This window comes from Rhinoderma darwinii, chromosome 1 (genome assembly GCF_050947455.1).
Source record: "Rhinoderma darwinii isolate aRhiDar2 chromosome 1, aRhiDar2.hap1, whole genome shotgun sequence".
NCBI lineage: Eukaryota > Metazoa > Chordata > Amphibia > Anura > Rhinodermatidae > Rhinoderma > Rhinoderma darwinii.
The window spans coordinates 7,254,977-7,279,356 of NC_134687.1; the positions used below are offsets into that span (position 1 = coordinate 7,254,977).

The 24,380-nt window shown below is 40.9% G+C and overlaps 1 protein-coding gene across 1 annotated transcript in view; it reads right to left on the reverse strand.

Moving 5' to 3' along the window:
- ATP6V1B1 (ATPase H+ transporting V1 subunit B1) overlaps positions 1-24,380 on the reverse strand; it is a 106,410-nt gene that overhangs the window by 49,265 nt on the left and 32,765 nt on the right. Inside the window, exons 3-4 of the mRNA XM_075848651.1 lie at positions 14,054-14,152; positions 1,295-1,388 (exon numbers count right to left, since the gene is read on the reverse strand). Coding sequence (XP_075704766.1) covers positions 1,295-1,388; positions 14,054-14,152 — 193 coding nt within the window. The remainder of the gene's footprint in view (positions 1-1,294; positions 1,389-14,053; positions 14,153-24,380) is intronic.

Consider the following 24,380-nt stretch of genomic DNA (forward strand, 5'->3'; position numbering starts at 1 on the left):
GACGCCCTCACGGTGCACATCCCCCGGTTGGGTTTGGAAACATCAAGGTAAATGGTATTTCAGAATCTTTCCAACCGTATTGTGGACATTGGTCTATTACTGTTTTTCGGCCGGAATTCCATGCGGCGCCCATGGCGGATACGTTGTGTACTCTTACGCAGCCCTGTGCGAACTTACCCTAAATGCGACAATGAGAACAGTTACAAAGGATATTCATGTTCAAAAAGTTAAAAATAAAAAAAAAAACTTTTTAGGGGTGGTCACTTGCCTCCATTGGAATTTTTAAAGAAGATACAAAAAAGTGAAATATAGTTATAATATATAGGCTGAATTTATCACATGATATAAACCCTGTGACTCTCAGCAGAGAGTAATGCAGCATATATGGCCCCTACTATGCGGCTCCTGGAATTGCCCTTTAACTTGTCCTATAACGGTCTCGATCTTAGAAATTTTGCGGCGGAGCTTCGTTTTCTTGCTACTCATCAAGACCATGTCAACTTGTACAGCACTGAATATCCACACATGGCTCCCTGCAGGGTCGTACATATAGTAGGAGCAGCTCTGAGTCTTCTACGGGGCCTATTAAAGTGTTAGGGCCTTTTCATATACTCAATGGAAAATGGATTTCATATAAGGAGTTGCCTCTCTAGGGACTCCCTCTATTAGCCAAGATGGAGAGTCGCAGCCAAGAGCATCTCTCACTCTGGAGGAGTTGGCATGACCACATATTACATGGCCATCCAACGTGTGCAATGGGCGTTTGTAGACACCCCAGGGATTTCCTTTAGCAGCTGATTGATGGACGTTCAAGCAGCCGGACCCCCTGTGATCAGTTTTCCTTAAGGACAGCGGCTTCCAGGTTGCCCTAGATGGCAAGAGCCCATAGAAGGTTGGCTCCGACCCCCAAACCTATTATACAGACATCACAGGATTAGCAAACAAGGTTATGGAAATTGTTCCAGTGGTTAAAAAAAATTGAATGGAAGCGGGGTGCACACGACTGTCGCTTCTGGCCCGTGACGGGCGGAGGGGTAGCTTGAAATGTCCTATCAGATGACCCCAGTTGATTTTTGGTATGGAGCCCCCTCTCTACTATATATGGCCCGGTCTCTCTGGACACCGGGAAGCTAGACTGGTCATTCTTGTAGACTGGACTTACCAATGACTCAACACAACTGAACCTACACAGAATGGATGTGAACGCCTGAACTCACTGCAGCATTAGGACGTCTGATGTCTTGGTGGACTTTACCTGCAGTTACAACAATTTATTAACCCCCGTCCAACGTACCCAGCATGTCCTCGGAAACAGGTGTCCTAAGGATGTCCCCTGTGAATTCGCAAGTGGTTTTCTTGGCATCTATCCCAGATGTGCCTTCAAACACCTGCAGAGACCCGGGGCAAGAACCCAATTACTGGCAATTAGTGAGGATTAAAGCAGACACCACAGGAGAAAGTCAGATCCAAGTGAAAGCCGGGGATAATGTGTAGGGATTTGGGGAGGGAGGGGAACCTCTTTGCTCTTTCATTCACACCGGACCTCTAAGCTGCCGGGGAAGCTATTAAAGGTGATGGGGGGGGGGGGGTTGTAGTGCTGGTCGTAGAGGGGTTAATAACTGAATTAATGACTTTCATTATATGTAGATGGTGTTGGATATATCATTTTATGTTAATGTATGTGAGATTTATTATTGCTAGGTATTACAATCACAGACGGTACGCTGCCACCACCGATGAGATATATATATATATATATATATATATATATAATGTCATAAAGGTGCAGCAAAGTGAGTGTGCAAAACTGATGAGACCCTTTAAGAAAGGGGTGTGGCTTGTTCATTTGGTTGGTTGGCCAATGAATTTAATTTAAAAATTGTTGGTTTTGCCAAGGGTGCCTATATATGATGAGGGCGAGCCAATCGCTGTGAACTGCACAAAAACGCATGCAGTTCACCGCTAATTGCCGTGGTTTCGTGGTAAGTATAGGTAAAGCATATGCTGCTTCAGCTGTACTTGACGCGAAACGGTGGAAATTCGTGGCAAACCAGGTGCATTTTTTGCCGCACGGTCTTGAATGCGCGGCAATTGACGTGGCTCTACCGCATCGTGTCCAGGCGCCCCTAAGAAAGGATCTATCGGCTATCCTGTAACTCTCCTGTTTTAGTAAATACTTGTATTCCCCATAAAATAACAATTCTGTAGAATCGTTTCTTAGAACTCTGCGTTGTGCTGTTCCTCTAATATTCCTCCTAGAAATTTATGAATAAATAGACAACTGGCGGTTACCATTCTCCTTGTCCTGATTGGACAGTGTCACTGTATATGGACACACCCCACATCCAGTTGTCAATTTATTAATACATTTGTAGGAGGAATAACAGAGGAATGGTACAACACACAGAAAGATGCCCCAGAATCATTTATGGGAAATTAAAATATTTACTAAAATAGACAATTGAGGGAAGGTGACAGGTCCGGCTCTGTTCACACTTATGTCTCTATTTCTGTTGTTCTGCTCCATCATAATAGCGGATTGAAAAACAAATGCCAGAGGCAAGGAAGCCTTATTTCCCAGCTACCATTCGATTGATTAGATTTTTAAATTATAATCTTTATTATGCTATTGTAGCAAACAGACATACAGACAAACCAACATGAATAGTTAAAATTTCCAATGCATGGATAGGGGCAGTGGCCGTTAGTGGCTGTAACAATGTAGACGTGTTCCTGCCGTCTGTAACTGCAGGCAGGCAGATTCAGGAGGTCACCGATATGGCTGAGAACTCCTAAGTAGTTAGATTGTTAAATTAGAGATGCCCTAATACCAGCATGTATTAAAATTGTAAGGAGAGCCCCCCCGACATGTTTCGCTACGTATGTAGCGTCCTCAGGGGTTCACGGGGCTACTGGCGGCGCGCCGGGAAACTCTCACTGTTATGGGAATCCTCTGTGACGAATCAGAGGGTGTGTGCATAGATAGGACCAATAGTGGCGAGGATGGGCGGGAACCACAGTCTCCCACTTGAGTGGCAGGTTAAGCTGCCAATCGAGTAGAAAACGGCCCGAGCATCCAGATAGAAATGACCGCGCATGCGCACATGAGCTTATTCTGCACTCTAACTTTTGGATTACTCGTAAGGATCAACAGATATGTAAGTGAGTGCTACTATTCAGATCCACTGTGCTAACGATCCACTGTGCTACCGGAGGTAGCCAATACTATGTCAATAATGTGTGAGTCGCGCGGTATAACAGCTGCTAACTTATAAAGAATATATGTACGTGATATGACGGCAGATACTACTGCCGATAAACAACAAGAAAGTGCAGGGGCATAGACGGCCAATCAATAGAGTGTATGTCCATATCACTGCAAAATACTAGTACAAAAATAATAATTAAGCTGCAGAGGGGTAGTAATATCGTTTACAAAGGCACCAACGGTGCAGACATTGCATTAGTATGCGGGCTAGTTCTAAATAGGCACATTTAGTACATTCGTCAAAGTAAGAAGCAAAATCTGTGTAGAACGTATAGAATAATAAATTAGTGCATGACTGGATGTTTGAACCACTATTATAAGTGGTCCTAGTTAGAGTCACAAAGAATAGGGATACCAAAAGTAAACCAGAGAGAGTCTGGGGCCACCAGATCTCAATAGTTGGACAGTGTCTGTAGTTCTTAATTATGTCACTATAAAATAAAGAATTTTTCTTAAAAAATAAGAGTAAGGTAAGGTTATGAGCATGTATCACTACAGTAGTGATAGTAAGCTAGATGTATATATTATTCTCAAAGAAAAGCCGTAAATGTAAATCCTTCATTAAGGCCCGAGGGGCTGAGAGAATGCAACCTATGAATCCATCGTGCCTCCTCCTGCAGTAGCATTCGATCTAAGTTACCAGCCCTTGGTCCCAGTTTCATCTGGGTGACACCCCAGAACTGTAGTAACTTAGTGTCGCCACCATGTAGCTGGTGCATATGTCTGGATAACGTAGTGTCCTCTTTATGATTGATGGTACTCAGGTGCTTTGAGATCCTCCTTCTTAGTTCTTGTATAGTCTTGCCCACGTATAATTTGGGGCAGGGGCATTTCGCGATATATATCACCCCACTGCTATGGCAGTTAATAAACTGCTTAATCACATAGACTTTACCATCATATGGATTCGTGAAGGTTTTTGTCATGGGCATGAGAGGACAGAAGGAGCAGCGACCGCATGGATGGGAGCCCCTGACTGAGGATTTTAACCAGGTTTGTTGAGAACTACTTTTAGAAGAATAGTGGCTATGTACCAAAAGTTCTCGTAGGTTTTTCCCTCTGCGGTAAGTGATACTTGGAACCGCAGAAATGACTTTTTTGAGGTCTGGGTCAATAGTAAGTATTGACCAGTGTTTTTTAAGGATGTCCATAACTTGGGAGGAGCAAACGTCGTACGTGCCAATGCAGCGGATGGCACTGGATGACTCAGTCCTGACAGGGTTAACACCCTTGTCCTGAATCAAATTTTGTCTATCAGATGCCCTGGCCCTCGCATAGGCCCTATGTAGCCACTTTTTCGGATAGCCACGTGCCACGAATTTGTTATATAATTCATTACATTCGATCTGAAAAGATTGTTCATCAGAGCAGTTTCTCTTAGCCCGAAGGTATTGCCCTATTGGTATACCCCTTTTGAGGGACGATGGGTGATGACTCTGCCAGTGTAAAAGACTATTCGTGGCCGTGGCTTTCCGAAATATATCGGTATGGACATTGCCGCCAGGGTCCAGGGAGATCTTAAGATCAAGAAAACTGATCTCGCTCTTATGTGTTTCATGGGTAAATCTCATGCCAATATCATTATTATTAAGTGTCAAAACGAAATCATTAAATAAATCAGTGTCACCGTCCCAGAAAATAAGAATGTCGTCAATGAATCTCCCCCAGAACAGAATATGTGATGTGAAGGAAAGTAATTTATCTGTAAACACAATGGTGTCTTCCCACCACCCCAAAAATAAATTCGCATAGGTAGGTGCGCATACAGTGCCCATGGCCGTGCCTTTTATTTGTTTATAGTACTTTCTATCAAAAGTAAAGAAGTTATGTGTAAGTAAAAATTGTAGCAGTGATAGAACAAAATCATTGTGTGGATGAAATTGAGTACCTTTGGTACTTAAAAAGTGTTTGACTGCAACTAAACCTAATTGGTGCTGAATATTGGTGTATAGTGATTCGACGTCAATAGTGGCAAGTATGGTAGTTTGAGTGACATGGATCTCCTGGATCCTGGCGACTGTGTCCTTAGTGTCCCTCAAGAAAGAGGGTAGGGAGGAGACGAACGGCGAAAGAATTTCGTCCACATAAAGGCTGATCCCCTGTGTAAGATTGTCATTTCCTGATACGATTGGCCTACCAGGAGGAGGCCGTACAGCCTTATGGATTTTGGGCAGGGCATAAAACGTTGCTAGAGTCGGGCTAGGGTTATACAGTCGTTTGAATTCATCTGTAGTTAGTAGATTATTAGCTTTCGCCTCCAAAAGGAGGAGATGTAGTTCGGCCAGAAATCGGTCGGTAGGGTTACCTGTCAATATGACATAGGTGGTGGTGTCATCTAATAATTTGTGGACCATTTGCGTGTAATCTAATCGGTTCATCACAACTACATTTCCTCCCTTATCAGAGGGTTTTAAGACTATCTCATCATTATTACATAAGTCATCCAGTGCCAATTTCTCGCTAGCACTGAGGTTACCAAAAACCCTAGATTTATCATTTTTCAATTTACTTAAATCAGTGCATACCATCTTAACAAAGATGTCGATGTGACTATACTGGGAGAATGGCGGAGTGAGTTTGGATTTTGGTCGTAAAGATGAGAAGGGACCAGTAGCGGTCACAGCTCCAAATTCATTTTCCTCCAGTAAAGTTTCAAGATCTTTTAGGGTTTTAAGTTCCTCATGGCTGTAGGACGTGCCGTCTCGGGTAATGTTTTTAAAGTGTTTGTGTAGTGCTAGTTTCCTAGCGAAAAGATTGATATCTTTTGACCACACAAAGTCATCAAAGGCGGGTGCGGGTGTATATGACAATCCCCTACATAATAAAGTTTCTTGATGGGGATTTAGATGTAAAGAGGATAAATTGAAAATCTGCATATTATCATCCCTATGTACTCCAACTGGTGTTATTTTGGACCCCAACGTGGGTTGGGTGGTCCTAAAAAAGGAAAGGCAGCAAAAGGGGTCATAGGTATAGTTACATTGCTTGATGACCTGGGATTGCCATTGTCTGCTTGTTCCATGCTTGGAGTATGGGGTATCTGATGTGTATTTGAAAAGCCCAGTGAACGTGAGGCAACAGAAGTAGAGGACGTAGCTTTGAAGCCGGTAGATAAACATCCTCCACTTTGATTGGAATAATCTCCTGTAGGGGATCTAGATATAGAGGAGGTTCTTTTCGATAAGTTATATTTGTTGTTTTTATTAGCCTTGATTTTACGTTTGGTGCCTAGTCTCAAGTTTTCACTGGGTAATCTAGAGTCATCAGTGCCCGAAGTATCAGATTCTGAGAAGTCTGTATAGACAGCGGCCTGTTTGAATCTAGGCTGTGTGCGAGTTCTATAGGTATATGCTTGTCCTGTATCGAAGTCCCTACAGTCGCGAATGTATTTACGATGCTTACGTTCTTTTATCTCTCCTTGCAGTTTCTCAATGTTTTTTTGTAGCTTAGTTTCAGATAGATTAAATTCTGGGGAAGATTTAAATGTCTGTATATCCTCGATTTCTTTTTCAAGTTGAGCGGCGGTTGTATTATGGTCACGTTTCTCAAACTCCAAAAGATAACTCAACATACGAAGAGAGCTATCCGTCAATAGCTCCTCCCAACCTTTAATAAATGTGCTGTCATTACGATATAGATTTGGTAGAATATTAATACGTAATCCTCTATATACTATTTTCTGCTGTATATAGGTTTCAAGACTTGCTATCTCCCAGCTTGATCGAATAAATTTTTGGTAGGTTTTTTGTAAGTCTTTGAACGCTGTGTTCAACACAGCGTTCAAAGACTTACAAAAAACCTACCAAAAATAAATTGACGGATAGCTCTCTTCGTATGTTGAGTTATCTTTTGGAGTTTGAGAAACGTGACCATAATACAACCGCCGCTCAACTTGAAAAAGAAATCGAGGATATACAGACATTTAAATCTTCCCCAGAATTTAATCTATCTGAAACTAAGCTACAAAAAAACATTGAGAAACTGCAAGGAGAGATAAAAGAACGTAAGCATCGTAAATACATTCGCGACTGTAGGGACTTCGATACAGGACAAGCATATACCTATAGAACTCGCACACAGCCTAGATTCAAACAGGCCGCTGTCTATACAGACTTCTCAGAATCTGATACTTCGGGCACTGATGACTCTAGATTACCCAGTGAAAACTTGAGACTAGGCACCAAACGTAAAATCAAGGCTAATAAAAACAACAAATATAACTTATCGAAAAGAACCTCCTCTATATCTAGATCCCCTACAGGAGATTATTCCAATCAAAGTGGAGGATGTTTATCTACCGGCTTCAAAGCTACGTCCTCTACTTCTGTTGCCTCACGTTCACTGGGCTTTTCAAATACACATCAGATACCCCATACTCCAAGCATGGAACAAGCAGACAATGGCAATCCCAGGTCATCAAGCAATGTAACTATACCTATGACCCCTATTGCTGCCTTTCCTTTTTTAGGACCACCCAACCCACGTTGGGGTCCAAAATAACACCAGTTGGAGTACATAGGGATGATAATATGCAGATTTTCAATTTATCCTCTTTACATCTAAATCCCCATCAAGAAACTTTATTATGTAGGGGATTGTCATATACACCCGCACCCGCCTTTGATGACTTTGTGTGGTCAAAAGATATCAATCTTTTCGCTAGGAAACTAGCACTACACAAACACTTTAAAAACATTACCCGAGACGGCACGTCCTACAGCCATGAGGAACTTAAAACCCTAAAAGATCTTGAAACTTTACTGGAGGAAAATGAATTTGGAGCTGTGACCGCTACTGGTCCCTTCTCATCTTTACGACCAAAATCCAAACTCACTCCGCCATTCTCCCAGTATAGTCACATCGACATCTTTGTTAAGATGGTATGCACTGATTTAAGTAAATTGAAAAATGATAAATCTAGGGTTTTTGGTAACCTCAGTGCTAGCGAGAAATTGGCACTGGATGACTTATGTAATAATGATGAGATAGTCTTAAAACCCTCTGATAAGGGAGGAAATGTAGTTGTGATGAACCGATTAGATTACACGCAAATGGTCCACAAATTATTAGATGACACCACCACCTATGTCATATTGACAGGTAACCCTACCGACCGATTTCTGGCCGAACTACATCTCCTCCTTTTGGAGGCGAAAGCTAATAATCTACTAACTACAGATGAATTCAAACGACTGTATAACCCTAGCCCGACTCTAGCAACGTTTTATGCCCTGCCCAAAATCCATAAGGCTGTACGGCCTCCTCCTGGTAGGCCAATCGTATCAGGAAATGACAATCTTACACAGGGGATCAGCCTTTATGTGGACGAAATTCTTTCGCCGTTCGTCTCCTCCCTACCCTCTTTCTTGAGGGACACTAAGGACACAGTCGCCAGGATCCAGGAGATCCATGTCACTCAAACTACCATACTTGCCACTATTGACGTCGAATCACTATACACCAATATTCAGCACCAATTAGGTTTAGTTGCAGTCAAACACTTTTTAAGTACCAAAGGTACTCAATTTCATCCACACAATGATTTTGTTCTATCACTGCTACAATTTTTACTTACACATAACTTCTTTACTTTTGATAGAAAGTACTATAAACAAATAAAAGGCACGGCCATGGGCACTGTATGTGCACCTACCTATGCGAATTTATTTTTGGGGTGGTGGGAAGACACCATTGTGTTTACAGATAAATTACTTTCCTTCACATCACATATTCTGTTCTGGGGGAGATTCATTGACGACATTCTTATTTTCTGGGACGGTGACACTGATTTATTTAATGATTTCGTTTTGACACTTAATAATAATGATATTGGCATGAGATTTACCCATGAAACACATAAGAGCGAGATCAGTTTTCTTGATCTTAAGATCTCCCTGGACCCTGGCGGCAATGTCCATACCGATATATTTCGGAAAGCCACGGCCACGAATAGTCTTTTACACTGGCAGAGTCATCACCCATCGTCCCTCAAAAGGGGTATACCGATAGGGCAATACCTTCGGGCTAAGAGAAACTGCTCTGATGAACAATCTTTTCAGATCGAATGTAATGAATTATATAACAAATTCGTGGCACGTGGCTATCCGAAAAAGTGGCTACATAGGGCCTATGCGAGGGCCAGGGCATCTGATAGACAAAATTTGATTCAGGACAAGGGTGTTAACCCTGTCAGGACTGAGTCATCCAGTGCCATCCGCTGCATTGGCACGTACGACGTTTGCTCCTCCCAAGTTATGGACATCCTTAAAAAACACTGGTCAATACTTACTATTGACCCAGACCTCAAAAAAGTCATTTCTGCGGTTCCAAGTATCACTTACCGCAGAGGGAAAAACCTACGAGAACTTTTGGTACATAGCCACTATTCTTCTAAAAGTAGTTCTCAACAAACCTGGTTAAAATCCTCAGTCAGGGGCTCCCATCCATGCGGTCGCTGCTCCTTCTGTCCTCTCATGCCCATGACAAAAACCTTCACGAATCCATATGATGGTAAAGTCTATGTGATTAAGCAGTTTATTAACTGCCATAGCAGTGGGGTGATATATATCGCGAAATGCCCCTGCCCCAAATTATACGTGGGCAAGACTATACAAGAACTAAGAAGGAGGATCTCAAAGCACCTGAGTACCATCAATCATAAAGAGGACACTACGTTATCCAGACATATGCACCAGCTACATGGTGGCGACACTAAGTTACTACAGTTCTGGGGTGTCACCCAGATGAAACTGGGACCAAGGGCTGGTAACTTAGATCGAATGCTACTGCAGGAGGAGGCACGATGGATTCATAGGTTGCATTCTCTCAGCCCCTCGGGCCTTAATGAAGGATTTACATTTACGGCTTTTCTTTGAGAATAATATATACATCTAGCTTACTATCACTACTGTAGTGATACATGCTCATAACCTTACCTTACTCTTATTTTTTAAGAAAAATTCTTTATTTTATAGTGACATAATTAAGAACTACAGACACTGTCCAACTATTGAGATCTGGTGGCCCCAGACTCTCTCTGGTTTACTTTTGGTATCCCTATTCTTTGTGACTCTAACTAGGACCACTTATAATAGTGGTTCAAACATCCAGTCATGCACTAATTTATTATTCTATACGTTCTACACAGATTTTGCTTCTTACTTTGACGAATGTACTAAATGTGCCTATTTAGAACTAGCCCGCATACTAATGCAATGTCTGCACCGTTGGTGCCTTTGTAAACGATATTACTACCCCTCTGCAGCTTAATTATTATTTTTGTACTAGTATTTTGCAGTGATATGGACATACACTCTATTGATTGGCCGTCTATGCCCCTGCACTTTCTTGTTGTTTATCGGCAGTAGTATCTGCCGTCATATCACGTACATATATTCTTTATAAGTTAGCAGCTGTTATACCGCGCGACTCACACATTATTGACATAGTATTGGCTACCTCCGGTAGCACAGTGGATCGTTAGCACAGTGGATCTGAATAGTAGCACTCACTTACATATCTGTTGATCCTTACGAGTAATCCAAAAGTTAGAGTGCAGAATAAGCTCATGTGCGCATGCGCGGTCATTTCTATCTGGATGCTCGGGCCGTTTTCTACTCGATTGGCAGCTTAACCTGCCACTCAAGTGGGAGACTGTGGTTCCCGCCCATCCTCGCCACTATTGGTCCTATCTATGCACACACCCTCTGATTCGTCACAGAGGATTCCCATAACAGTGAGAGTTTCCCGGCGCGCCGCCAGTAGCCCCGTGAACCCCTGAGGACGCTACATACGTAGCGAAACATGTCGGGGGGGCTCTCCTTACAATTTTAATACATGCTGGTATTAGGGCATCTCTAATTTAACAATCTAACTACTTAGGAGTTCTCAGCCATATCGGTGACCTCCTGAATCTGCCTGCCTGCAGTTACAGACGGCAGGAACACGTCTACATTGTTACAGCCACTAACGGCCACTGCCCCTATCCATGCATTGGAAATTTTAACTATTCATGTTGGTTTGTCTGTATGTCTGTTTGCTACAATAGCATAATAAAGATTATAATTTAAAAATCTAATCAATCGAATGGTAGCTGGGAAATAAGGCTTCCTTGCCTCTGGCATTTGTTTTTCAATTGTTGTATTAGGCCTGCCAACTACCAAGGGTCCTAACTCCTTCTATTTTATCATAATAGCGGAAGCGCTAGAACACCAACGGCGCCTGACGAAACCTATTGAGTTTAATGGGTTCTGCGGGGTTTCCTTCATTTTGCCAGACAAAATGGCGCTGCATGATGTTCTATTTTGTTTGGCAAATATGACAGAATCTGCAACAGAAACTCCTGACGCAGATGTGAACAGAGACCAACCGGGTAGATCTAACTGATGAATTTATTAGTGGATTGATTGGTTGGCAGCATTAATTTCTCCTAAAACAAAACGGTAGTGAATATGCAGGTCCTGTGAGTGGAGATAGATAGATAGATAGATAGATAGATAGATAGATAGATAGATAGATAGATAGATAGATGGATGGATGGATGGATGGATGGATGGATGGATGGATGGATGGATGGATGGATGGATGGATGGATGGATGGATGGATAGATAGATAGATAGATAGATAGATAGATAGATAGATAGATAGATAGATAGATAGATAGATAGATAGATAGATAGATATTAGATAGATAGATATTAGATAGATAGATATTAGATAGATAGATATTAGATAGATAGATAGATAGATAGATAGATAGATAGATAGATAGATAGATAGATAGATATGAGAGGCGTATAAAGACTTAGGAACGATATTCCTGTTCTGCCTCATCTCATGGCGTTGAGGTTGGACATCCACAGCACGAGAACCTGGAATACATGGAATCTCCTTGGAACAATGAAAGGCTGGCACAACCCATTGATTGGTACAATATTTGACACCATTTGTACAAATTAACCTCCGGATCGCGGCTTTAATTAGATCCGTGTGGCCTAGGAATGTTCTGCGGCACATCTGCAGAGAGCCGTGCCTGTGTGTGATTCAGGCTAAGCCGCTGCTGCTTGCTCGGCTCTGAGGCTGACTCTCTAATGGGATTAAGAGGGCTCTGGGAAGGTCTCGCTGGGATTAAATGAGGGAAGGTTGGCAGCTAGCCAAGAGAGGTTGTGCACAGGTCAATAGTGCGGTCTACCTTGGTTATATAAAACGGGAGAGGGACGTCGATCAAGGCCAACAAAGCCTTCTCCAGTGTATTACATCTCAGAGTCCATACTGGTCAACATATTACTGAAATGTCTATGGAACGTTCTACATAATTGCTCCCTGTGTCCATTGTCCCATTGGCTGCATGCCAGATAACCTCGGCACTTATAGTCCTAATAAGTCGTGTAGCACCCGTCGGCCATCCCTAATGATCATCCTCGTAATAATACTGTGCGCCCTAGATATAGGATGTCCCATCTGGAATCCAACTTCTTTAATAAGGCGAGATGAATGGACTACTATGACCGCAAAAAACTAAAAGGGGGGCCAAAAGCAGGGTGGGGCTACAGATAGTGGGCCATGCAGGAAGAAAAGTAAGCAATGGCGCCGGTGGCATGGTCAGTGCCATCAGGAAGTTTCGGGCTGTTGTGGGCTGTACAATGGGGCACTGGCTAGAGAATAGCAGGATCGCATTGGAAGGGAGACGCTGGTGGGCAGGCTGAAGGGGCCGTGTCCAGAGTGATCTCACTCTGACTTTTATTTACAAGAAGAAATCCCCCACCCCTTAAAACCCTTGTTGTTATGTTTTTTTAAGTGTGGTTGGAAGGCGGGGGTCGCCGCACATCACATGCAAAAGAGGTGGTATTTATGGACCACGGTGAGTAAACCATATGCTTACGGCAGGATTTCTCATCAGTGGTGGGACAGAGGCTGTATGGTAGGTCCCTGGTAGGACGTGCTTAGGAAGCCCTAACAGTTGGCCAGGGTGACGTGCTTTGCTGCAGGAAGTTGATGGGTTGGCAGACATGCCCTGGCCCAGCTTGGGAGTTACCCCAACCAGTCGCGTCACCCAACCGTAAAGTTGGATTTAAATAAAGTGTGGCTTTTGTACACTTTATAGGACCGACAATGGAATACAATGGAGGACAAGCCTAGAATTGTGTACCAAAATCTGTGACTCAAGGATTGGACCCCACAGCCATCTCAAGACGTTACCTCAGTGAGAACCATTGTTATCTCAAGTGACCACTAACGATTTTTGGAGATGGAGAACTGATCTCCGTAATGCTAGTAAATGACAGACGGGGCAGCCAAATGTGAAACAACGGAGGTGGTCGAATAGAAAAGTGATGGAGTTAATGGTAAAGGTCTGTGGACATGAACCTAGTGGATAGAGAGCCAGTGAGCTTGAAATAGAGGTGATGGAGCCAATGGTGGGGAGAGCATCAAGAATGTAATAGAGTCAAATAGAGCAGGAAAGATATTGGAGAATGAGCAGAAACAAGATGATGAATCTAGTGGAGATGATGTTGGAGGTGGTGGAGTAAGGCGAAGACGTGGAGATAGAACGTTAGAACGAGATCAGAAATGGATTGGAGCGGTTAAGTGTAGAGCCAGAAGAATATGGAACTGGTAAAGATATAGCAGGAGTGTGATGTGGCAGGGAAGATATAGACCTAGTGGAGACACAGCAGAGCAGAAATGGTTACGGTTAGGGAGAAGAGACCATATGGAACTCGGACATTGAGAGAAGCTTGTGGACATCGGAGACCAGAGAGTCAACCGTCCCACAAGGATGTTACCTGGACAATGGCTTTAGACCCTACAACCTCCAAAACCTGTCCACTACGAATGGTTCCATCTGGGAGGGTGAAGTTCACAATCTCTGCATACTGGGCAAACTGTGAAATAGGAAGATAGGGCGTCAGCAAATATACACAGAGACTTACATGTCACTGATCTACAATAATACATATAGAATAATCCATACAGTCATATTTGCAGAGGAATTCAAGTAAAATATGAAGACTTTCGTATACATTGTTGCCAGTGTTTATAAATTTCCTTTTTTCTTGGGTGGCAGTATTATCAAAGTTATATTCCTGGTCAAAGGAGGCAATACTATAATAGTGATACGTACATACTGTACGGGGCAGTATTCTAGTAGTTATATTCTTGTATATAGGGGGCAGTATTATAGTAGTAATTTTCTCGTACATAGGGGGGCAGTATTCTAGTAGTTATATTCTTGTATATAGGAGCAGTATTATAGTAGTTATATTCTTGTATATAGGAGGCAGTATTATAGTAGTTATATTCTTGTATATAGGGGGCAGTATTATAGTAGTTATTGTCTTGTATATAGGGGGCAGTATTATAGTAGTTATATTCTTGTATATAGAAGAAGTATTATAGTAGTTATATTCTTGTATATAGGGGCAGTATTGTAGTAGTTATAGTCTTGTATATAGAAGCAGTATTATAGTAGTTATATTCTTGTATATAGGGGCAGTATTATAGTAGTTATATTCTTGTATATAGGGGCAGTAATATATTAGTTATATTCTTGTATATAAGGAGCAGTATTATAGTACTTATATTCTTGTATATAGGAGCAGTATTATAGTAGTTATATTCTTGTATATAGGGGGCAGTATTATAGTAGCTATATTCTTGTATATAGGGGCAGTATTATAGTAGTTATATTCTTGTATATAGGAGCAGTATTATAGTAGTTATATTCTTGTATATTGGAGCAGTTATTATAGTAGTTATATTCTTGTATATAGGGGGCAGTATTATAGTAGTTATATTCTTGTATATAGCGGCAGTATTATAGTAGTTATATTCTTGTATATTGGAGCAGTTATTATAGTAGTTATATTCTTGTATATAGGGGCAGTATTATAGTAGTAATATTCTTGTATATAGGGAGCAGTATTATAGTAGTTATATTCTTGTATATAGGGGGCAGTATTATAGTAGTTATATTCTTGTATATAGGGGGCAGTATTATAGTAGTTATATTCTTGTATATAGGAGCAGTATTATAGTAGTTATATTCTTGTATATAGGAGCAGTATTATAGTAGTTATATTCTTGTATATAGGGGGCATTGTTATAGTAGATATATTCTTGTATATAGGGGCAGTATTATAGTAGTTATTTTCTTGTATATAGGGGCAGTATTATAGTAGTTATATTCTTGTATATAGGGGCAGTATTATAGTAGTTATATTCTTGTACATAGGGGGCAGTATTATAGTAGATATATTCTTGTATATAGGGGCAGTATTATAGTAGTTATATTCTTGTATATAGGGGCAGTATTATAGTAGTTATGTTCTTGTATATTGGGGCAGTATTATAGTAGTTATATTCTTGTATATAGGGGGCAGTATTATAGTAGTTATATTATTGTATACAGCGGACAGTATTATAGTAGTTATATTCTTGTATATAGGAGCAGTATTATAGTAGTTATATTCTTGTATATAGGGGCAGTATAATAGTAGTTATATTCTTGTATATAGGAGACAGTATTATAGTAGTTATATTCTTGTATATAGGGGCAGTATTATAGTAGTTATATTCTTGTATATAGGGCAGTATTATAGTAGTTATATTATTGTATATGGGGAGCAGTGTTATAGTAGTTATATTCTTGTATATAGGGGCAGTATTATAGTAGTTATATTCTTGTATGTAGGGGCAGTATTATAGTAATTATATTCTTGTATATAGGGGGCAGTATTATAGTAGTTATATTCTTGTACATAGGAGGCAGTATTATAGTAGTTATATTCTTGTATATAGGAGACAGTATTATAGTAGTTATATTCTTGTATATAGGGGCAGTATAATAGTAGTTATATTCTTGTATATAGGAGCAGTATTATTATAGTTATATTCTTGTATATAGGGGCAGTATTATAGTAATTCTATTCTTGTATATAGGGAGCAGTATTATAGTAGTTATATTCCTGTATATAGGAGCAGTATTATAGTAGTTATATTCTTGTGTATAAAAGCAGTATTATAGTGTTATATTCTTGTATATAGGGAGCAGTATTATAGTAGTTATATTCTTGTCTATAGGGGACAGTATTATAGTAGTTATATTCTTGTATATAGGGGACAGTATTATTATAGTTATATTCTTGTATATAGGGGCAGTATTATAGTAGTTATATTCTTGTATATAGGAGACAGTATTATAGTAGTTATATTCTTGTATATAGGGGCAGTATAATAGTAGTTATATTCTTGTATATAGGAGCAGTATTATTATAGTTATATTCTTGTATATAGGGGCAGTATTATAGTAATTCTATTCTTGTATATAGGGAGCAGTATTATAGTAGTTATATTCCTGTATATAGGAGCAGTATTATAGTAGTTATATTCTTGTATATAGGAACAGTATTATAATAGTTATATTCTTGTATATAGGAGCAGTATTATAGTAGTTATATTCCTGTATATAGGAGCAGTATTATAGTAGTTATATTCTTATATATAGGGAGCAGTATTATAGTAGTTATATTCTTGTATATAGGGTCAGTATTATATTAGTTATATTCTTGTATATAGGAGTAGTATAATAGTAGTTATATTCTTGTATATAGGGGCAGTATTATAGTAGTTATATTCTTGCATATAGGAGTAGTATAATAGTAGTTATATTCTTGTATATAGAGGCAGTATTATAGTAGTTATATTCTTGTATATAGGGGGCAGTATTATAGTAGTTATATTCTTGTATATAGGAGCAGTATTATAGTAGTTATATTCTTGTATATAGGAGCAGTATTATAGTAGTTATATTCTTGTATATAGGGGCAGTATTATATTAGTTATATTCTTGTATATAGGAGCAGTATTATAGTAGTTATATTCTTGTATATAGGAGCAGTATTATAGTAGTTATATTCTTGTATATAGGGAGTAGTATAATAGTAGTCATATTCTTGCATATAGTAGGCAGTATTATAGTAGTTATATTCTTGTATATAGGGGCAGTATTATATTAGTTATATTCTTGTATATAGGAGTAGTATAATAGTAGTTATATACTTGTATATAGGAGCAGGATTATAGTAGTTATATTCTTGTATATAAGGAGCAGGATTATAGTAGTTATATTCTTGTATATAAGGAGCAGTATTATAGTAGTTATAATCTTGTATATAGGGGCAGTATTATAGTAGTTATATTCTTGTATATAAGGAGCAGTATTATAGTAGTTATATTCTTGTATATTAGGGCAGTAATATAGTAGTTATATTCTTGTATATAGGAGGCGATTTTTATTAGTAAAAAACAAACAAATATAACATTTCATCAAAATTTCCAAAGCAAATGATAATCTTAACAGACCTCATACATGACGATGAAAAATAAACTAGAAAATAACTTTAACTTAACAAGAGTCCATTGCTGTTAAAAAGGAAGGAGGGAGAAAAACCAACAACAAGTTTGCATTATACAGAGAACTAGCATTATTCCATATATACATTCCTCCATAATGCGGTGTTTTTCTCATTTTTCCTAATTTCTAGGGATTTGATCCACCTTAGTTCTGACATGATCAGGTTCACGGCTGACATATGGTGAAATGGCTCGTTATAAATGGACATTCTGGTTCTTGTATGCCACTGGTAATATTTGACTACATTAATTATCAGATACAAGGTCCCCCGGTCAATGTTATTTACATTAGCTGGTACTCCATAAATAATTTCTGGGTATTTTAGAGACTGTAGTCTTGGGATTTTTAACTTGCAGGATATTTCTTGCCATATATTTTGTCCTCCCCAGCACTCGGTTATAAAATGCTCCATTGTCTCCTCCTGTTGACAACCCAAGGGACACTTCCGATCTGACACACTCAAATATTTTAGATTCCCTTTAACATAAAGTTTCCCATGCAGTGACAGCCATGCAATGTCAAAAAGTTTACCCGGGAGTCTCGCTCCATTGAGAAACCTCAGACTCTCCTGTAAGGTTGCAGTTGTGCAATCTTTAAGTGCCGGCTGTAAAGAAAAGAAAGTCCTACATACGGTGAAATATAGATCTCTCCTGGTCTTACTCTCAATATAGGACTTGTCTATTCCCCATCTCCTCAGACATCTAAGACCATAGTCCAGATACTGGGGAAGGAAGTCTCGTGTCAATCGCCCCCTTTTGAGACTGCCGCCCCGTATCCAAGACTCTGCAAAAGGCAATATCCAATCCCTGATACTGTTTACCCACAGGGCACTGTTATTTACGTTTAGGTTGCCAAAATTTGTATTAAGAAACAAGGAGTCAAAGAAAACCCTTGGATTCAACATACCCAACCCACCCTCTCTCCTCTGTAGGTAAGTAATCCCTCTTTTTACTGGGTTCAACCTGTTCCCCCAAAAAAAGTTGGAAGAAAAGGCTAAAGAGCCTAGCGGAGAAAGATTCTGGCAAAGGAAAAATGACAGAAACATACAAGAAGACTTCAACATTTTAACCCTCTCACTATAGGTCAGCCTCCAGTTTCTCCATCGCTGAACCTTGGCATTTCCGACTTCCAATTTCTGCTCCCAATTTAGTTTGGCATTATCATCCCTCCCAAATTTAATTCCCAGAATCTTAATATCGGTGGAGGCTTTCGCAAATTGTGGCAGATCAAAGTCTGGATCACTGTGCAATACCCAGAAAGCTTCACTCTTCTCAAGGTTGACCAGAGACCCAGAGGCCTCAGAGTAGCTTCTGATGGCTGCAGACAACATCTGCACCTCACTAGGCTCAGATATCACTACCGTCACATCATCCGCGTAGGCGACAACACTCAGGGGTGAGCAACGCGGGATCGGTACGCCTCGAAAATCACACTGCTGCAGTAACCGCAGAAATGGGTCTATGGCAAAAAAATACAGAAGTGGACTCAACGGGCAACCCTGTCTCACCCCCGCCTCAACCCCGAAAGTGTCGCCCTGCCAGCCATTGATCAAAGGAAAGCTCTCTGCCTCACAATACAAAGTTTTCAGCCAATCAATAAATTGTCCCGGAACACCGTACTTTAACAAAGTGGCCCATAGATAATCATGATCTACTCTGTCGAAGGCTTTAGCCTGGTCTAGAGCAACAACATATCTCCCACACCCAAGAGCTTTACATCTCTCAAACATTTCCCTGATGGAGATAACGGCCCCAGAGATGTTCCGCCCTTTTACTGTGCCGAACTGGGAGCCTGCCAACAGTGCTGGGGACAAACAGACCAATCGAGAAAACAGAATTTTTGCCAAAATCTTACTGTCAACATTCAAGAGGGCAATTGGCCTCCAGTTCTTGATGTCACCAGGGTCTTTACCCTTACACAGCAAAACCAACGAAGACACTCTCATGGAGGAAGGCATCAGGTGGTTTTCTAGGCAGCTTTTGTACACATTCACCAGAATTGGTGCTAAAAGGTTTTTACATTTCTTATAAAATTCGGCTGTTATACCGTCCGGACCTGGTGCCTTCTTTTGATGCAAGTTGTTGATGGCCTCAACAACTTCCTCCACTGTCAATTCTGCTGTCAAGGGTGAAAAATCCACATTAGCAGTATCAGGGCTTGGAGTTACCCTCAAAAATTGAGTCATTTTCTCTTTATCCAATATCTTTTTCTGAAACAAGACAGAATAGTAGGATTTCACCACACCCAGAATGCCCTCCTGAGATTCCTGAAGAACACCCTGGGAATCCACCACACCTGTGACCAACCTGTTTTTTACTTGGTCTTGGCAACTTTCAAATGGATCAGGCGTCCCTAAACGCCCATAATCCCTCTCCAGAAGCAGGGACGTGTATCTACTGTACTGATACTGCCTGATCTCAGATTTCAGCCAATCGATCTTTGCTCTGTCACCCTTATCCTCTGAACAAAGTGACTCTAGTTCTCTACGCAGCTTCAGATACTGGCTGTACTTACTCCTGCCTCTATTAATGGACAGTCTCTATAAGAGCGATGCAATGTCCTTCTTGACATCCTCCCACCAGTCAGCAGCACCATCATAAAAATCTACTCTCTCCAAATGACTTTGCAAAAGGGAGACAACACAACTCTGCACATGACTATCGTCCAAGAGACTAGAATTACGTTTCCATAGCCCTCTACCAATATCTGGCCGTTTAGTGGCTCCTAAGCAGAAACACAGCGCCATATGGTCTGAATAAGGGACCACTTTTTCCCTCATCCCAGTAACCATCTCTGTAGCGTTGACAAAAGCCAAATCGATCCTACTGTTCCTGTCAGCACAACAATATGTGAATTTTGGCTTCCTACCACCCTGTGTGAAGACATCACTCAAGCCTGCCTGTAAGATCATTTTATTTAGGACATTCGAGTCCCTGGTCACTGCTCTGCCAGAGGATCTGTCACCTGATGTCCTCGTGACATTGAAATCCCCAGCCATCACCACAGGAACAGAGGTAAAGACATATGGTTTCACATCATTAAAAAGCTGGACCCTGTCAGTCACTGTCTGTGGGCCATAGATATTAATGAGTCGGAGCCTTCTACCGTGGATTGTAACTTCCAGAACCAGACACCGTCCCATACACACCTCCGTTAACCTATGTACAGTCACATCATTGGTGTTAAACAGTATAGCGACCCCGGCATAAGGCTCCACAGCCAGTGACCAGAAAGAAGGACCGGACCTCCACTCTCTCTCTGCCTCACTAAGCCCTATTGTGGTTAAACGAGTCTCTTGCAAGAAGATGACATCTGCATCCAGATATCGGAGATGATCATAGACTGTAAACCTCGTCTTCCTCACTTTAATACTGTTTACATTGCTGGAAGCAACTTTTAAGGAAAACCCGGCCATCAGAGCACAACACAAAAAGAAAAGCAAATAAATGACCCCCATCATAATAACTAAAAATTGGGGTCACTCTGCCGACCACCTGTTTCCATATCTAACGGTCCTGGGGTTTCTACAGTGCAAGGTTTCTTTTTTATTGGGGGATGGTCCCCTGCGTCTTCTTCGTATTCACCATCTATTTTTAATAACTCTCCTTCAAAATCCCCATCTGACTCTGACAGGACACTGAATCTATTAGATACGACCATTACTTCTGCTCTGGTCCCTTTCTTTCTGTCTCTTCCTCCTCTCCCTCAGGCTTACGAGAGGACAGGTCTATTTTCCTCCTTTTATTCTGCATACCCTTCCTTTCCTCAGATGGTAATGCAGAAGAAGAGGCTCCCGGTGACTGGTCCCGAGGGACAACTTCCATGGTCTCCTGTGTACTGTCCGACTGCTGGTGTTCTGGACCTGGATGATCTGACTCCTGCTGGACCTCCTGTCTGGTCATTATTGACCCTGACATTAGAGCCTCCTCCTCTACAGCGTCCGTCTCAGTCATAAACTCCTCAACAGGAATCTGTTTACAGATATTGTGCCAGGCGTCAGGACAGTCCCTGTGCGGGTGACCTACCCTCCCACACAGATTACATCGGACATTCTGACAGTTGGCACTTAGATGGCCAACTTCACCGCACAGGTTACACTTTACCACGGTGCAGATGTTTGCCAGGTGACCGGTCTTACCACACTTGAAGCACTTTCTGGGTTGACCAGGATAAAAACAAACACCCTTTTCTCTCCCAATGAATAAGGAATTGGGTAAATGTAAAGTCACATTGTTATGCTGGCTCAGTTTTACCAGAACCCTCCAGTCCAGATACCATCAGCGTCTCTGTTCTTGGTCAGGTCAGACACCAGGTCACAGTGCCGCCTGAGCCAGACCACAATATCCTGGGGAGGAACAGCTTCATTCCAAAAGATGATGTTGACACCAACGGTATCTGGCTTGGACACTGGAATAAAACTAAATTTGTCCCAACCGGTTTTGTCCCTGAACTTGGAAAAATGTGCCCAGAATCTATCCAAGTCAGGCGTAAGCTTAAAGCTGACATCGTAGCCCTGTCTGTCTGGTAGATTTATTACTGCCAAGAAATTTGCTGGCACAAAACCCATCTGGTGACATAGAAGTTCTCGGACCACAAACCTCCTATCTGGAAGGTCTTCCTTGGCGCCCTTGTGCGTGAACCTCACCACATTCCTCCTTTTAAAGGCCTGGCCTGTATAGCTAGCGCCAGAGGTAAAAGATGGAGCGCCGCGGCTCCAGGCATTTCTGGGAGGAGGCTGGCGGGTCTCACTGTCCTGACTTATAGGGCGAGTGTCTGCTCTAGAGGGGTCTGTCACACCCTGTGTACTTACAATTAAAGGGGGGAAATCAAGCACATTATTCTGAACATCTTCCAGCCCATCAACCTCTATGTCATCATCAGATAAACCTACATCATACACAAGCCGTGCGTTCCCTCCAACCACCAACCCTTGAGGTACATTCCCACTCTCCCCAGTCTGTGCCCCAGCAATACAGCTCTGCTGTGTCAGCGCATCACCCTGACACATGGATGAACGTCCACTGTCCTGCGGTTGTGCTAAGCATCCTGGGACTTGTGGTGCCTGTGCTGGTATCCGACTTCCATGCCCCTGTTCAGACACAGCTGCAGATTTTTGCTGTTTTTCTTTCTTGTATATAGGGGCAGTATTATAGTAGTTATATTCTTCTATATAGGAGCAGAATTATAGTAGTTATATTCTTGTATATAGGAGCAATATTATAGTAGTTATATTCTTGTATATAGGAGGCAGTATTACAGTAGTTATATTCTTGTATATAGGAGTCAGTATTATAGTAGTTATATTCTTGTATATAGGGGGCAGTATTACAGTAGTTATAGTCTTGTATATAGGGGGAGTATTATAGTAGTTATATTCTTGTATATAGGGGTAGTATTATAGTAGTTATATTCTTGTATATAGGGAGCAGTATTATAGTAGTTATATTCTTGCATATAGTAGGCAGTATTATAGTAGTTATATTCTTGAATATAGGGGGCAGTATTATAGTAGTTATATTCTTGTATATAAGGGGCAGTATTATCATAGTTATATTCTTGTATATAGGGGCAGTATTATCGTAGTTATATTCTTGTATATAGGGGCAGTATTATAATAGTTATATTCTTGTATATAGGGGCAGTATTATAGTGGTTATATTCTTGTATATAGGGAGCAGTATTATAGTAGTTATATTCTTGTATATAGGAGCAGTATTATAGTAGTTATATTCTTGTATATAGGGGCAGTATTATAGTGGTTATATTCTTGTATATAGTAGCAGTATTATAGTAGTTATATTCTTGTATATAGGAGCAGTATTATAGTAGTTATATTCTTGTATATAGGGGGCAGTATTATAGTAGTTATATTCTTGTATATAGGGAGGCAGTATTATAGTAGTTATATTCTTGTATATAGGGGGCAGTATTATAGTAGTTATATTCTTGTATATAGGGGACAGTATTATAGTAGTAATATTCTTGTATATACTGGCAGTATTATAGTAGTTATATTCTTGTATATAGGGGGCAGTATTATAGTAGTTATATTCTTGTCCATAGGAGAGGATAGACGTGTGCTTGTGAGCTCCCTGTTAGGACTATGCATGGCTTCTGACCCAGGTGGAGGGGAGGGGTCCTGGGCTGATGATCCTGGGAAAGCCCAGAGTCTGGAGTTTGGCCTGCAGCATGGAGATGGTGGAGGTGATGATCTGGAAATGGTGGCTGGTGAGTCAACTGAATCTCATGATGTTGGTGAATTGTGCACAAAAATGACAAAGAAAAATATCTTTAAAATGGAAATGCAAGTTCGCAAATTGAGAACTGAAATTAACCAAGAGACTGATCCAAAGGCAAAGCTGATGAAATGTGAGTGTCTGGATGTTTGCACACGTGAGCTGGTGATATTGAAGGAGAGATTGCAGAAAGAATCATGCACAGTGCCCAAAATAAAGAACCGGGCAATTGAGAACAAAAGGGAGACCAGAGCCCAAACTGTGAAGAGAAAAAATATCATTGCAAAAAAAGACACTGACTATAAGACTGTGTATAATATTGTGGAGCAGGGAAACCCTGGAAGATATGAGTGTGCAGTGGCTGGAGGATCACATCTCTCATCATGTGTGGGGTCTGTGCAATCAGCCAACACAAATGCTGCTAAAGCTGCAGAGAAATGTGTGCCAGCTGACGAGGGGTTA